This window comes from Triturus cristatus, chromosome 9 (assembly GCF_964204655.1).
Source record: "Triturus cristatus chromosome 9, aTriCri1.1, whole genome shotgun sequence".
In the NCBI taxonomy this organism is placed as follows: domain Eukaryota; kingdom Metazoa; phylum Chordata; class Amphibia; order Caudata; family Salamandridae; genus Triturus; species Triturus cristatus.
In genome coordinates, this window is record NC_140592.1 from 913,445,141 (window position 1) to 913,460,161 (window position 15,021).

Genomic DNA, 15,021 nt, shown 5'->3' on the forward strand with positions numbered 1-15,021 from the left:
ATGCATTGACCCTGGACAGTATCTTATTGTCTGCTTTACTTTAGTGTTTCTGATCATCCCCATGACATTAATGGACATTGCTGTTTGGTGCAATGATATTTATGACTAATATTGTGGATAATTCCTGGTGTTTTAGCAAACTGTATGCAGTTCTAGGACACTATGATTTATTGGGTGGCCAGTCTCACTAATGTAATGTGAGAGTATCATCTTTTATATTGGGTTCACTGCAGACCGAAAACATTTTTTGCAAACTTTCCTAGATAAGGGTAATATCTTAATTTGCTTATTTCCGCCACTCTCTCTTGAAACTAAAATTCTGTTTTGAAAATCAGCAAACAAAGAATTCTTGTCCACACATATTAGGCAACTCTGCTGGTTACCATGGGCACTCCTAATTTGTACTTCCATTGCCACACCTTCGTTTTTTTTCTGTCAGGAAGCTTTGGTCCCTTTCCGCCACACTGGATTCACCCCAGTTAAAGCACCGAGGAATAGCACGATGAACACTGCACATAGTTGGAGCGATGAGTGTTTACAAAAAAAAAAGAATTCATTTTACACCTTTTTTTCAAAAAGGTAGTCAATGTGTTTATCAAGGTTGGTAAATTTGACGCCTATTTTACCACATTCATGAAATACATTGAAAGTGTTTCTACGCTGTGTAAGAAATGTAGGGGTATATTTACAAGCCCCTATCGCCACAGGAACATCACTTTTAGTGACGTTCCGTGATGTTCCTGTGGCGATATGGGCTGCACCTTATTTACAAGGCAGCGTTAAGTCACTTAACGTGCCTTTACGCTGCCTTGTAAATAAGGCCCCCTTTCATGCTATACTTAGTGTGAAAGGGGTGGGCAGGGGGTGTGGTGGTGGATGTTCCACCGCAACACCCATTGATTTTGACACAGCCCTATATTTACAAGGGCGGGGAAATATGGGCCAGTGCCAAAATTAAGACCAGTCTTAAACAGGCGCAATGAAAAAAAATGTTTCATTTCTCCTCGTTTTCGAGAAGAAATGTTTTATTTCTCCTCATTTTTGCTGTTTCAATGTGTGCTATGTTATGCAGAATACATAGAAACAGCAAAAGGCCTTTGATTGTTTATGTGCAGGAAAGTCCCCCTTCCTGCACATAAACAATCAATAAAAAAAAATAACGTTTTGCGACTTCAATGTGTGCCGCACTAAGCAGCACACATTGAAGTTTCATAATGCCATTTAAAGATTGTTTATGTGCAGGAAGGGACACGTTCCTGCACATAAACAATCTTCCCCTCAACGCAGACACCATTGCATAATGGTGGAAGGGTGTCTGCGTTGGCTCTAGGCTGCTAAATGTAGCGCCAGCGCAGGGAGAATTGCAGGGCTGCACCATATTGTTGTAAATATGGTGCAGCCCAGTGTTTCAGAAGTGGGAGAGCACAGCGTTAAGCCATGGAGGCTAATGCCGCGCTTCACCACTTCGTAGTAAATATGCCCCGTAGGTCAATGTTTTCAAATCCTTATTGGCCTTGGACAGCGGGATCTTAGTGTTTGACGTCATACTCCTATTGACCAATTTTGGCCATGTGATTGATTGCATGTGAAGTGAGGGGCAAGGGGACTGTGGTTAAGCTGCAGCATCATTAACATATTGTGTACATGCAACTCTTTGTGCTTGCAGCTTCTTATAGATTGAGCACCATGTAAAATTGCACTCGCTTGACTTGAAATGTTGTTACCAGATTCTTGCAGAATACAGAAGAGTCTTATTTGTTGGTTCAGTAATATAAGGAATAACTGTGTATAACTGTGTATATTAAGAATACATTTTATAACCTGTATTTTGACATTTATATTCTATACAAAATTGTGTAGCCCTCATGGCAAGATTTATGCAGTGAAAAACAAATGCATGAAAGTCCTAATTGTGGATCCTGCATAGCATTTGAGTTGCTGTATTTTATGATTTTTTTGACCAAATACTTAGTGCTATGTTTGTAGTGTTTACTTTCATTCAGTAGATGAATGTTTTTAAATAAAATTAATGTTTTATTTTTGTTGGAAATTTACCATTGTGGAAATAATCTTTGGTTGCACTATACTGTACACAATGCCTTGTACTTTGAGGTAGTCACACTATTTTATCATCATCTCCCAGCATTGTCGTTTGAAGTATTTCTCTAGCCAGAGCAAGGAAAAGGTTGAACTAGCTGTTGGACGGGCTGTAATGGCTGCCTCTGGCAATAGGCAAGGATCCTCAAATTTCTCAGAAATTTTACATGTTGCTGATGGAATTAGATGAAGCAATATCAAGGATTGAGCCATAGCTCTGCTAGCCTTAAAGCATTCTATCACAGATTATGCCTTCTTGCCAAACAATCTAGCCCAACTAAAAGGCGTTCGTGCAGTAACTTAACGGCGGAGCTCCGCCGCACCGGGAGGTGAAACAGCAGTTCCCGGAGGAGCGGCAACTCCAATTTTGCAACACCTGGCATGGAAGGTGGGTGGATCCACCCGGTGACATTTGCTGATCTTTACAGCACCTACTGTGGCCGGACTGCGTCCTGGTAGATGGAGCGTGACCGGTCAGCAACCCCACAAAATGGCACTGAAGTGAATTGGCATAGCGCGAACTGGAGCCCCAGACTCTTGGCGCAGCTATAAGAAGTGGTGCAGAGCTGCCCGGAAACATACCTCAGGTTCGGTGGTGTGTCCCGCGGCCGTGCCGAGTGCGCTCGATTAAACGCAACCAGCTGCCTGTCTTTGAAATGGTGCCAAGGTGAAGTCAGCAGAACATCAAAGGACGGCAGGACGGACTCCGAGCGTGGCCGCCCCGGGCTCCTGGCATTGAGCGAGGAAGTAATAAGAAATAGCTCAAGACCCCTCATAGACATTCATACCGCCCACAGCAACACCAGGCATGCCCGCAGACGAGGTGAGACCGGCTGGTGGTTATGAGGGACGGCAACAGAAGGGAGGTAGCGGTGCCGAGCTGCAGGATCGGGCTGCCTTGGAAAAGACTGTCAGCGGCAGCAAACTAAAACGATCCCTGCTCCTCCGCCTCGCGCCTCCTGCATTGGCCCATATTGCCGCGTGTTCGTGCAGCGGCAGACAACATCCCTGCCGCAAGCACGCTTACTGGGGAGAGGTTCGGCTCAGGAGGGCTTCATCTGCGATCAACAAGGAGGCAGGGGAGGGCAGTAATAATAATTCGAGCTGCCTGGTCGCCCGAGCCACACTGGGTGATTGTAATTCAGTTGTGCTCTCGCACTTTAGCAGTGCTCTCGGTAAACACTGGGATTGACGCCTGACCCCAAAATGGCACCCGCAGTCAGGCAGCCACAGGAGGCTTAGAGGTACACTCTTGAGGGGTTCCCATGCACAATACAGCTCAGCTCACTTTACTCCTTGCGAGGACTACTCGGTTGAGGGCATGGTGAGTCACTGCTCACCTTCCTGCAGCACATCCGTGAATTTGACCCTGTCCTCCAGAGAAAGATGAAGTCCTGCTACATCTACCCCACGCATCTCACCAACAGCCTGGTGACTGGGCCGTCTGTGGTCTCACACGAGCAGGACTTCATTGTGGTGGAGACCAACTACTGCATCTACGCCTTCACAGGGATCTACATAGCCCCGGTCATGACGTGCCTGACCTTAATATGGTGGCCTCCGCTGCCTTCGTTTCTCCAGCTGCCACAATGGCAGAACCCCGCTCCCTCTCTGATACCGAGCTGGTCTACACCAACTACCATCATATCCGCCTCCACGGGGATCTCAGCAGCAGCGTCCTCCAGGGGGGATGTTTCCCTGGCCATTGAGTCCCAGCAGGCTGGCCTCTCCTCCCCATGAGATACTTTTCCTTCACTGCCGGGATTCCAGAACTGATCTTCTTCCAACCCCCTGTTTCTACTCCCTTCCCCCATTCCCTTTATCCTCTAGTGGGGACTTATTCTTCTATGTTTGACTATTCTTATTCTTCCCGACCGCTGAGACCTGAGCAACATAGCTGATACCCGGTGGAGCTGCTAGACAGCTACAGAGGAGATTGGCCCTGGTTCACCCCCTTGACCGTCACCTATTTAGTCGGACATTGGGCATAGTTCTCCGTGTCTCCCCGCTGTGTCTCCGTTCTCCCTCACCGATCGTTACCACTGACCGTTGAGACCTTGCTTTTTGACCGATGCCTGGTGGAGCTACCTTGATAGCTATAGAGGAGATGGGCTGTGGACTTCCCCCCTGGCCGTCTCCTACCCAGCCGGACTTTGGGCAGACTTTCCTTCGTCTCTCTGCCGTATCTCCCTCCTACCCTTTTACCTTACCCTTCCACGCTCCTTTTATCTTGTCTTCTATGCTCTTTAAATGCTTGCAACAGATGTAATTTGTAACTGATGTATCTTTGTAACAATGTGGAACCTCATGTTAAGCGCTCTGATACCTCCGGGTTTAGCCAGCGCTATATAAAACTCAAATAAATAAATAGCCAAGATTCTGTGTTACTCTTTATTAAAAATGATATAAAAATGTTAGCACGAACAGTACTGTCAGTCTTGCTAATGGGTAAATTACAAATATTTTCTGTTGTGTGATCCCTCTTCCATTTGTTTTCTGTTTAGGACATTGCTAATGATGTGAAAAGCGGTGAACAGAGACTGGAGTGGTTGGATGGTCAGTCTGCGCATGTCATAACGCATACTTCGCCACTAGGAGCTGAAAAAATCAAGGCCGAGTTGGATGAGCTCCGAAAAGCACTGGCAAAGCTAAAATTAATGAATGATGAGGAAGCTGAAGAACTTATGAAGACCCATCAGTCTGAGAGTACCTACCAGGCCTTGCTTGAGCACCTTGAAGCTGATGTCCGGGAGTTTAGGAAAGTGATTGGGAGCTTAGAAAAGAGCTTGGAATCGGGGGAAAGAGCGAAGACTGAAGAGGAGTTGTTAGACCAGTGGAGGAAATACACAGTAAGTTTGTGGATGTAAAATAAATTATTGTAAACAAACTCAGAGAAAGCAAATTCTGCTAGACTTAAACATTTTATAGATATATTAATCAGTCTCTTCAGTTAGATACACTTACTGGTTTGTCATATTTAATGTTGGAACTACTCTTCTGGTGGTGGTTGGTCTACCGTCAGGTGTCTAGATTAAAATTAGAACGGTAGATCGAGCCGTCTATAAGTGCCACTCTTTATGTATATCGAGCACTTAGTGTTTTCTAAGCCGAGTGATAGGAAACTATCTAGTCCATTGTAAAGATCATCATTCTCTTCTTCAATCAGCAACCTCCTCTCAAGATTTCCAAGACATATTGAATATCTGTTTTGGGAAGAATGCTAAAGTTACAAAAAGAAAACAAATCAGAAACTACTGCGTCTCTACCGGAGTTTGTGCCTGGGAGAGGGACGTCATCTCACAATAACTCTCTGTCTTCATACCCTCCAGCTGATTATGTAGTTCCCAAACTTTTTCGCCCCGTTGCTCCCCCCTTATGTTTCTTTTTTTGGGTGGGTGGGTGGTGAGGTAGGCCTGACCTCAGGAGTACTTCTATTTTTCTCTCTGAAAATATTTGGGACGAAGCCGATGATGGTATTATAATCATAGATGTAACAAAAACAAAATTGAACAGTTGTTTAATAAAAAAATTGGTTAAGTCAGAAACAATACTCTGTAGCACTTTTTTAAAACTATTTTTTGTTTTATAATATTGTCTCTACCATGTTGCAGGAGAAGACCCTTTTTTCTGTTGTTGGTAATTTGAGGGAAGAGGATGTGATGCATTTTCCAGAGGTGCCCAGTCCTTGCCATGTGTAAATGTGCTGATTTTGCCATTCTTAGAACGGCAGAATGGTGAGTGACCTTTTGAGGAGTCAGACGTATAATTTGAAACTTATGCTAGGATCTCTACACCAATCTAAGCCTCTGAGCTACCTCCTTGGTATATTTTCCTGGCAATATGTCACTAGCAGGGTACAACTCTGCTGCAGGCACTGTAACATTCAAGCTATTCAGCAGGAGTTAAAACATGCTTGTGGTAAACCAAGTCCTGTAGAAGGCACACTAGAAGTTAAGATGGTAATGTGGCTTTCCTATTAAAGTGAACTTGGTGCTTGAATCCTTGGTAGCTAGCGCTGAGATAGTGTGCTCTTCTTTGCTCCAAGTCAGTGGGACAGGAGACATCATATGGTCTAATTTGGGGTGACACTTGAGCTTTAGTGGGGTAGTTCATGACAGAATCTTCTATGGGAATTCACAAGGGCATATTATCAAGCCCATTATCGCCGCTTTAGCGGCAGTTTCCTGCCGCTAAACCGGCGATAATGTTATCGTTGTTCCTTGATAATATGGCCCTGACAGTGGGACCCTTAAAGCTCTTGATTACCATGCCTCACATGATACGGGTATGTCAATGTCACTACCATAATTGGCAGAGTCTCCTCGGGATGGTACAGCTGTTTGATGTCTGGAAGGGATGGGTGTGGCCAACCGAGTGGGGGGAAAAAGGGTGACTGGGAGGGGAGAGAAACATTATGAAGCCATTTACTTAAATTCGGGAGCAGGAAGTGAGATTAAGGAGATGTGTTTGCCTAGTAAGCATAAAACTGTGAAAAAGAAGAGGGGGGAAGGACCCCATTTCTAATTGAAACACTAATGGTGGTGACAAAGGTGAGTATTTGTGAAACGTGCACCCTGGACACATACCTTTATGGATCCTGTCACCAAAGGTAAAGGTTGAGGATTTTAAGAGAATTGGAAGAGCTAGAGTGAAGTCACTGGTCACTAAATAATGAGTAATAGTGGTACATTAACGAAAGAGAAACCAGGGATACAAAACATTGAGGTTTAGCGAAGCTTGCCCTGGGAGTTGGTCGGATTGTTCTTGGTGCATGGAAGCTCTTTTTGGAGTAGGGCATCTATGGGTGGCTCAGCATCTCCGGACTGAACGAGTGGACTGCACGGTCCAGTTAAAAGAGGTAAGCCAGCACATGGATGGTGTGCACATGACACGTTGCGCTAGGCATTCTGTGAAATGTAGCTTTGCTATGAACTGAACAAACGGAACGCGAGCCCCGGTTACTGTGTGAGTGGCATGTGCGTGATGCGATATACCAGTGACTGTTGGGAAATATTATCTAGAGGGATTGAACAGTTTGCAACAAAGTCCTATCTCAGGAACAACTCAAGGACAAAACGTAGCTGAACATATTTCCGTCCGCCGCTCTGGAAAAGTGAGGTACACTCCGGGGTATCTCTAGAACAATTCGTTGACCAAGTGAGGCGAAACATGTTTCCACAGTCTCATTCTGGTACCTCAGGCTTTTTCAGATGATAACAGCTATAGAATAGAATATCCACTGGGAAATTCAAGCAGAGCACGGAAGTGCAGGCATGCCTGTGCATTCCGTGATTGAGCGTCAAAGCTTTCCATGGTAAAAGGGTTGAATTTTCAGACCTCTGGGACACCTGAGCCATAGTTATCCCACAAATATTTAAATAAACCAATATTTCAGAAAAAGGGTGAACTTTAAAAAAAAGGTAAAACATGATGGAGAATTAAAGAAAGTTTTTTTTGTAAGCGCCTCAATGCGTGAGCAAAATGGATAACTGAGATAGTCCAGATGTGCCTCACTGGAGAAACAAGTTGCATTTTTGAGTAATCTGATAGATTTCAGTATGCAGAAACAAATATTCTCATCTGAAGGACTTTGTCAAGGAATCCAGTATTGTCGTTCTAATAGGACGCAATTTTTAAATTGCCTCGCCGCTTTTTCATAGCCATGTGGCTGAGCGGTTAACCAATAAATTAATCATTAATGAATAAAGATTATTTTCAATAGTGCTTGTTATCACTGTTTATTTTGTACTTTGATTGTTGAAAATACAATTATCTTGAAACCACCTTCCGTGTCATGATCTTGAGCTGTTCTCGACATCTCGCACTTGTGGGACCCTTAGGCGCGTTTCAAGCCGCAGCATTGAGACCTTAGTTCACGTGCAGCTGGAGACAACGAGCAGTATGCATTTCTCCCCTTGCCAGCATTTCTTTGAGGCAATGCTGGGAAGTGCAAGCTGTAATCAATCTGACCTTTTTAAAGCGATAGGGGCTGGGGCGTAAAAGTGAAGAGCATAACCCTCTAAAAGTTATTTTGTTATGCAGAGTCAAGATAAAAATATCACTTTGTTTGTAGGGACTGTTACTGCATGCAGTGGTTATCAGACTGTGTGATTGGTGTGTATCTGTACGCGCACCCTTGGCTTGTCGTAATGGGTTGTGGCAACATATGTGACTACTGGGACGGTTTTTGCAATTTTTTGTTGTTGTTAGATCAGGCATAGAGTTTCAAAACAAATTTCTAGATCTTGGATGAGGACTACTGTTCTACAGTTTCCAAATCGACACATTTCTTTCTCATTAACTTGAACATCTTTGATTCAAACCTCTGCTTTCTGGGTTCACCAAGAACAGTTACAATGCTAGATAGAATTATAAATGGGTAACCGTGAATAACGGAGAGTTTTTCACCGAGGGATTCTGAGAAAACCAATAAGAACCCCTGGGATAAAAAACATTCCATTTATTCAGAGTTAACCATATACAATTGTATGTTATATATGGCCCACCCCATTTCCTCACCATATGATCTCATCATCTATAAAGGCATGGAGGGGTATTTGGCCTCATCAGCATCAGACCCCCTCCCCCATCTTAAATATGGTGTCCTGGTCAACGTGGTTTCAAATTTCCTCTCAGCATTTGTCTGCAGAGAACTGCAGCTGACAGGGAATGAGGCGGTTGGACCTGAGAAATGCAGACAAAGGTGACTGAGACCCCCAGCTGCCATTCTACTGCTTGGGTCGGGTCCCAGGGGACCCGGATGAGGTGGAGGAACACAGAGGAAGTGAGTGCTTGCTAGTGTGATGTAGCAACAGTGGAAAGCCGCTTTTGTTATTTCACTGTTGCTACGTCATAGAAGTAAATTAATTGATCCAGAGTCCGGTATTGGAAATAATGGCTCAGTCTGAAAGCCGTACATAACATCACCGTTTCAAGATGAGATGAAGATGAGCATCCCCAACCATTGGAATATCAAACCATAATGTATTTGTACATTTTATCAATTGCTTATCTAAGCAAAACGTTTATATTAATTTCTTGTGCAATGCTTCGATTGGATCTGAGGATATGTCCATTATGAACAATGCTTAGCATCTTTAGTTTCTAATTCAAAGGGCTGTACTGATTACAAATTGCAAAAATACTGTTTTCAACGTTTTCTGGTTCCTTTGTCTCTTTCCAGCGTTGACGTGTACAATGTGGATACTGCTTTAAGGGCCTCAAGAGGGTTCAGCCTTTAGGAACTTAATAGAGAGCAGTAACATTTTGCTCACAAATGGCATGTGCCAAATCCCTACCCTACCCTAACTAATAATACACCAAAATATGAGTTATTTGATATTTTCTCAGAATACACTATAATTGTGAATGGGCACAAAGAAAACAGAATTTGATATTTTCAGTGATGGACGTGCCCTCATTTGTATTTTTATGGGAACAATTTTATCATTACATGAAAGAAGATGAGAAACGTATGTTGAGGCCTTGACTAGACAGAAGTGAGCATTTTCATAAAAAAATATAGTAGCTCAGGAAGATGCCATGCCTAAGGCTTTGAAAGCCTTGAGCCAGATGCACCGTATGCGCTTCCTAGATCTGATAAAGTGAATCAGTCCGTATACATTTATTTCTTATTCTGAATACTTCCCTCTAGCTCTAAATGATTCCTTCTGGTGTTATGTAGCTTCAGGATATTCATTCGCCATGTGTCATTTCCTGTCTATGGATTCCACATACTTCTTTCTCTAAATCACTAGCTTCTCTGGAGTCAGGAGATAATGCTCCTGACTCAGTGGTACAGTGATGTAAGATGGCAAGCCAAGTCCCTGCTTGCATTATGAAAGCTCAGTCTAATCTTCTCTTGGTAGTTGCGCAAGAACAATATTCTCTTTTAGGGTGTTTTTAATAGCAGCCTTCTGTTTTAGACTTGGCACTGACTGCATCAGATGTGGTTGGAGTTGACCACTTGTGGACTTGTTTTCTAATTGTTTTTTTACACCTGAGCAAAAGGTAATCCTTACCCTCGTAAGCTCTTGTTCATATAAAGCTGTGACTTCTAAAAATGTTGGTAGATTCTTGCAGTGATCTGGGTTTTATATCAGCACCATTTATTTGGCATTAAGGGTACAACTGATAACCCTGGCTAGCCCTATGGTGCCTCTGGCACTGTCCTTTGTCCTCTGGTGAGGTGTCTCAGAGGCAGTGCCAGTTACAGAAAACGAACAGGGGTTCTTGCTCCCTGGCCCCTTCTCCAGACCTGAAGCAGCCCTCTCTCCGGATCTTTAGGACCTGGTGCAGACCGGGAACCTGTAGGCTCTACCTGCACCGGCTCCATGCTGCCTTTGTTTCTTTAGATCTCCCAGAAAATAAAGAAGGCATATGCGTTACCAAGATATTATGGGGAAAGAGGTAAAACTCTTGCTCATATGGCTGAAGCAGGAAGCAGATCTATGACTGCCTAGATGGAAATATCAGTAGTGTCTAAAGACCTAACATTGAAGCAAGTTTGCTCATTATGGCAAGAGTACTCTAGAGGATAAATGAGTCTGTCCCCTGGGCTATGAGATTTAACCTCTGCATATGAGAATACTCCTGGCCGTATGATGCTGCACCTGGACATATGCGAGTATGAATAGTGTAGGAGGCTCTCTCGTAGACATTTGTGACAGCTCCCAGCCATATTAGGTGGCCCATGAAGTTTAATGGCAGTACCGTGCACGTGAGACTCTTTAGGTATACGTGACTGTGCCTGGGCATGTAAGGCTGCGACCTTTCTTATAATAAAAGAGGTTTTGCCAAGGCAAACATGGACGGTCCCACGCATATGAGGCTACACATGGTGATGGAAGCCTGTTCACTGGCATGTGAAGCTGTCCTTTGGCATATGATTGTGTACATATGCCTCTTACCTGAGTATTTATTTCTGTTGCTCAGCATATGAAGCTTTGTCTGGGCATGGGGGGATGTGCCTGTCATATCATTGAGGTACCTGGGCATGAGAGGTTATAGTTTGGCATGTGTAGCTTTGGACAAATGAGCTGTTCACGTTTATGAGTCTCTGGTAGGCCCTAAGAGAATGTGAACAGGCATTTGATGTTGTGACCTGAGGCTGTACACTGAAGGAGGAGGCTATACTTGTGCATGGAGGTAGTGGGTGGGAAAGTAAAGCTTATGCATGGAACGTGAGTTCATTCCTTGATGTTTCAGAATATACACTTCATATAGGGTTTTTGTGGAACCGGTAGGAATGTGGCAAACAGGCAGTCCTCTCATCGTTCCAAACCTGCAGTTCCTTTTTCCTATTTAGCAGTGGGTTTTTATCGGGGGTGCCACCACTGGACTACTGAACCACAGTGGCATTTCGCTTGCCCTTGATAGAGCAGGGTGACAGCCACTGATCTTCCCTGCCGGTATCCACCTTGTGAACCATGGCAGACAGGAGCATGTAGAATGCCCCCCCCTTCTGCTGGGAGAAAACACGCTACGCGTAGATGCTTTTTAATTAGAGAAGATTAACTCCTGTTTTGGGAGTTTGCTTCTGCTAAACAAAAGAATAATCTAAGGCTGTATTACAAAATGTACCCTGAGGGTGCAACGGGCATTTGCACATGCTTTGCACACCCTCGGGGCACTTTGGTATTACAGAAGGGGCCGCAGATGCTTGTGCGCCCCCTTCTGTAATACCAATAGCACTAGTGCATATAAAGCACGAGCGCTATCTTCAGGGGACGTTGCCTCCTTTTTATGGGGGCATCCCCCATGCAAATAAGGGAATCCCTAAGCCTCTGTGCCCGCGCCCTATTACAGACATTGGCGCAGAGGCAAAGAAGCTCTCTGGAGGCACACTAACAGTGCACCACCTAAAAGGAGACGCACTGACAGTGCGCCTCCTGAGAGCAGCCCTATGGACCACTCAGACATCCCTTTCCAGACGGCTGCAGTCACTGACTGCTCCCGCCTGAAAAGGGATCTCTAATCCCCTTTAAAAGTGCAAGCGGGCTGCCGCCTGCACTGTGAAAACACGGAGCGGCTTCAAAGCAGCCGCTCTGTTTTCCACATGAATGCACTGCCCCAGGGAAGTGCGAGTTCGCAGCTCCCCTGAGTGCAATGCATTCATCATAATAAGGTGCACCATCCTTCATTGCGCAAGGTGCGCATTTTAAAAGGTGCGAACAGTGCAGTGAAAGAATATGCGCCGCATGTATAATGCCAATGTTCTGAAGACGAGACAGGAGCAGGGCGTGTGGCACGGTGTCAAACGCTGCTGACAGGTCAAAAAGGACCAATTCCGCCCTATCCCGAGCATCTAACGTTTTGCGTATGGACCCAGAGATTTCCACCAATGCAGATTCAGTGCTGTAAGAGGCTCTGAAACCTGATTGTGCCGGGTGCAGAAGGTCAAGCTGTTCCACAAAAGCAGACAACTGTTTGTTTGTGGAAATGTGGATTTTCCTGATCAGTTATGTCCCCTATCTTGGACCCCAACGATTCTATATGCATGTCACAAGTACATGTGTGTTCCCTCCAGTTCCAGTTTCCAAGACGCAAACATATGTGTGTCTACCGTCGACATGTTCTCTGTCAGATCCGCCATCAATGGGCTGGATATTCAATTCCTAAGTATGAAAAGCCACCGACTTTATATGGCTAAGGTACTCCATTTTTACAGTTCAGGCAAGTAGGCCCGATTCTTTCCTCAAAGCCTTTCCCTGCTCTCTGTCTCTGACAGTTTCAGCTTGAGCTCGCATCTGTATCCATGAACTTTGTCCTACTCCCTGTGCAGCTAACGGTGCCTGCCTCGGCCAGTTTTCGCCTGCCTGCCAAGAAGCTGTATTTCACCTTCGAATTATCTATTTTGCTCTTCAGCCGATGCATTCCTGTCTAGTGATTTAGGTAAACATTTCCTTTAGCTCACAAGCAAAGGACTCAGCCTTTCCGTCCTCCTGCAAGTGATTCATAGCCCTGTTGCCATGGAAAGTTTTCTGCCCCTCGCTTCTCATATAGACACTTAGACGCTTGTACACGCACATACAGTTAGTATAGAATAGATTCTGTCCGAGAGTCCTTCCTTGTGGATAACATAGTTCTCTAAACATAGGATGTTAGATATGATTTGGGATTAGGTTGACATGACCCCCTAGACTTCTCGTCTCCACATGTAGAGCTAAATGTCAAGTCCCCTTCACCCCCTAGTTGCACGTCAATCACACGTCATGCTGCTGCGCACGCATCCATGTTAAGTATTATCGTATAGATCCACCTATGTAAGATAATGAGAGCCAATCATGTTTCTTTTTTGCTCCTTATTACGCCTAGTTTCAATTACGTATCACTATGTTAATTTATCTTATCAATTGTTACGCCTTTTTGCACTTGTTTCATTGTAAATGTATGACCTATAAAAGTTACTTCTTGTCAATAAAGTATTGTACTTCACTTCCTGAACCCTCGTGGTGACGGAACCTGAAGGCCGCGACTCGAGTCGGCCATTTTGGATGGAATAAAGCCCATTTAGAAACCTCTTATACCACGGATTCTGCCTCTTGTTATTCTGAGCTATTTTACTGTATTTTTAAAGATTCCGTATGAAATTCAGTTTCGGTAAAAAGAATATTTACCACATAATGGCGCCCGAACAGGGACACTTTCTCATCTCACGCGCCGGCGGTGCGTTGCAGGCCCGGTCTCCTGCCACAGCTGGACGGACCATAAACGCGTACCAGCAGGATTTCCTGTAAGCTCCCTCCGGTCAAGCGGGGGCGACTGAGGCTGCGATCAACCCAGACGAGGCGGTGAGAAGTGCGAAGTATCCCGACCAGAGCCTAGCTGAGAGAGCAAGATCCGAGGTATACAGAAGCCCACCAGGTTTTTCGAAATCCCGATGTCCAGAGGGTCCGCTATCCGCAGTTATCGAGTCCTGTCCATTCTCTGAGGCCTTCCGTTTCAAGGAGCTACTCGGTGAGTACCATCGCCGAGGAGGCGTGTTGACGCGCACATAGGTTGTGCCGGTCAAGACGGATTTGGGTACACAAATCCGGTCTGCACTGTTTAGCAGTGTATATGTACTGTTTAGCAGTATATCAAGTATTCCGAAGTATTTAGTTATTGTCAAGAATTCAGCGTGGTGATTAGTTAGGCAGACTGTCATCATTGTCGGTTATTGTTAAAATGTTTAATATTCAATGTTTAAAGTGTTCAAATGTCTTGCATATTGTGGTATGAATGATTGTTCTTTGTTCACTGTTCATTATTGTGTTTTTCGTATTAAGTGAATTCAAGAGTAAGTATCAGATCAGTTGTCAATATGCCGCTCTTCTCGAAGTTAAGACAGATTACTACCAGAAAAGGGGTGCTTGAAGAAGCAGTTCCTATTCCTCCTAGGGACACTCCAGGGCATTTTATGTACCACAAGCATGGCTTAGATGCCATATTGTTTCTTGATCTATGGGTAGATTATACCAAGGGATTGCCGGAAAGTCAAAGGTGGCCCGCAGCGGGAACCTGGGATGCAGAGTGCATCATGAAAGTGGAGGAAGAGTTATGGAAAAGAAAGGTCAGACAGTCACAGAAAGACGCTGTTGAGTTATGGCGTAAAGAATCTCATAGACGTACAGAAAAAGCACGTAGACAAGAAGAGAGGAGTAAAGAAAGTTCAAATAAAGTTCAAGAAGATCTATTAATTGAGGAAGGTATCCGAGTGAAGTCAGAACAAGTAAATAGACAAAGAAATGCTCTTATGAATGGTATGTATCCCCTTCTAACCGAAGGACTACCAAAGGCTGTTCCAGGGATGCCAAAAGACTTGCCACCCCCGTTATTTCCAATTAAGGTACATCAAAAGGGGCATCCCAGAACCGCAGAAGATGTTTTTCTTTCCTCATATCTAGACGACACAGCTCCCGAGTATACTAACGCCACACTACA

The 15,021-nt window shown here is 44.6% G+C and overlaps 1 protein-coding gene across 2 annotated transcripts in view; it reads left to right on the plus strand.

Moving 5' to 3' along the window:
• Nucleotides 1-15,021, plus strand: part of SYNE3 (spectrin repeat containing nuclear envelope family member 3) — a 357,026-nt gene that overhangs the window by 259,251 nt on the left and 82,754 nt on the right. For both annotated transcript variants that reach the window (XM_085626453.1, XM_085626454.1), the window contains one exon: nucleotides 4,602-4,946. In XM_085626453.1, coding sequence (XP_085482579.1) covers nucleotides 4,602-4,946 — 345 coding nt within the window. The remainder of the gene's footprint in view (nucleotides 1-4,601; nucleotides 4,947-15,021) is intronic.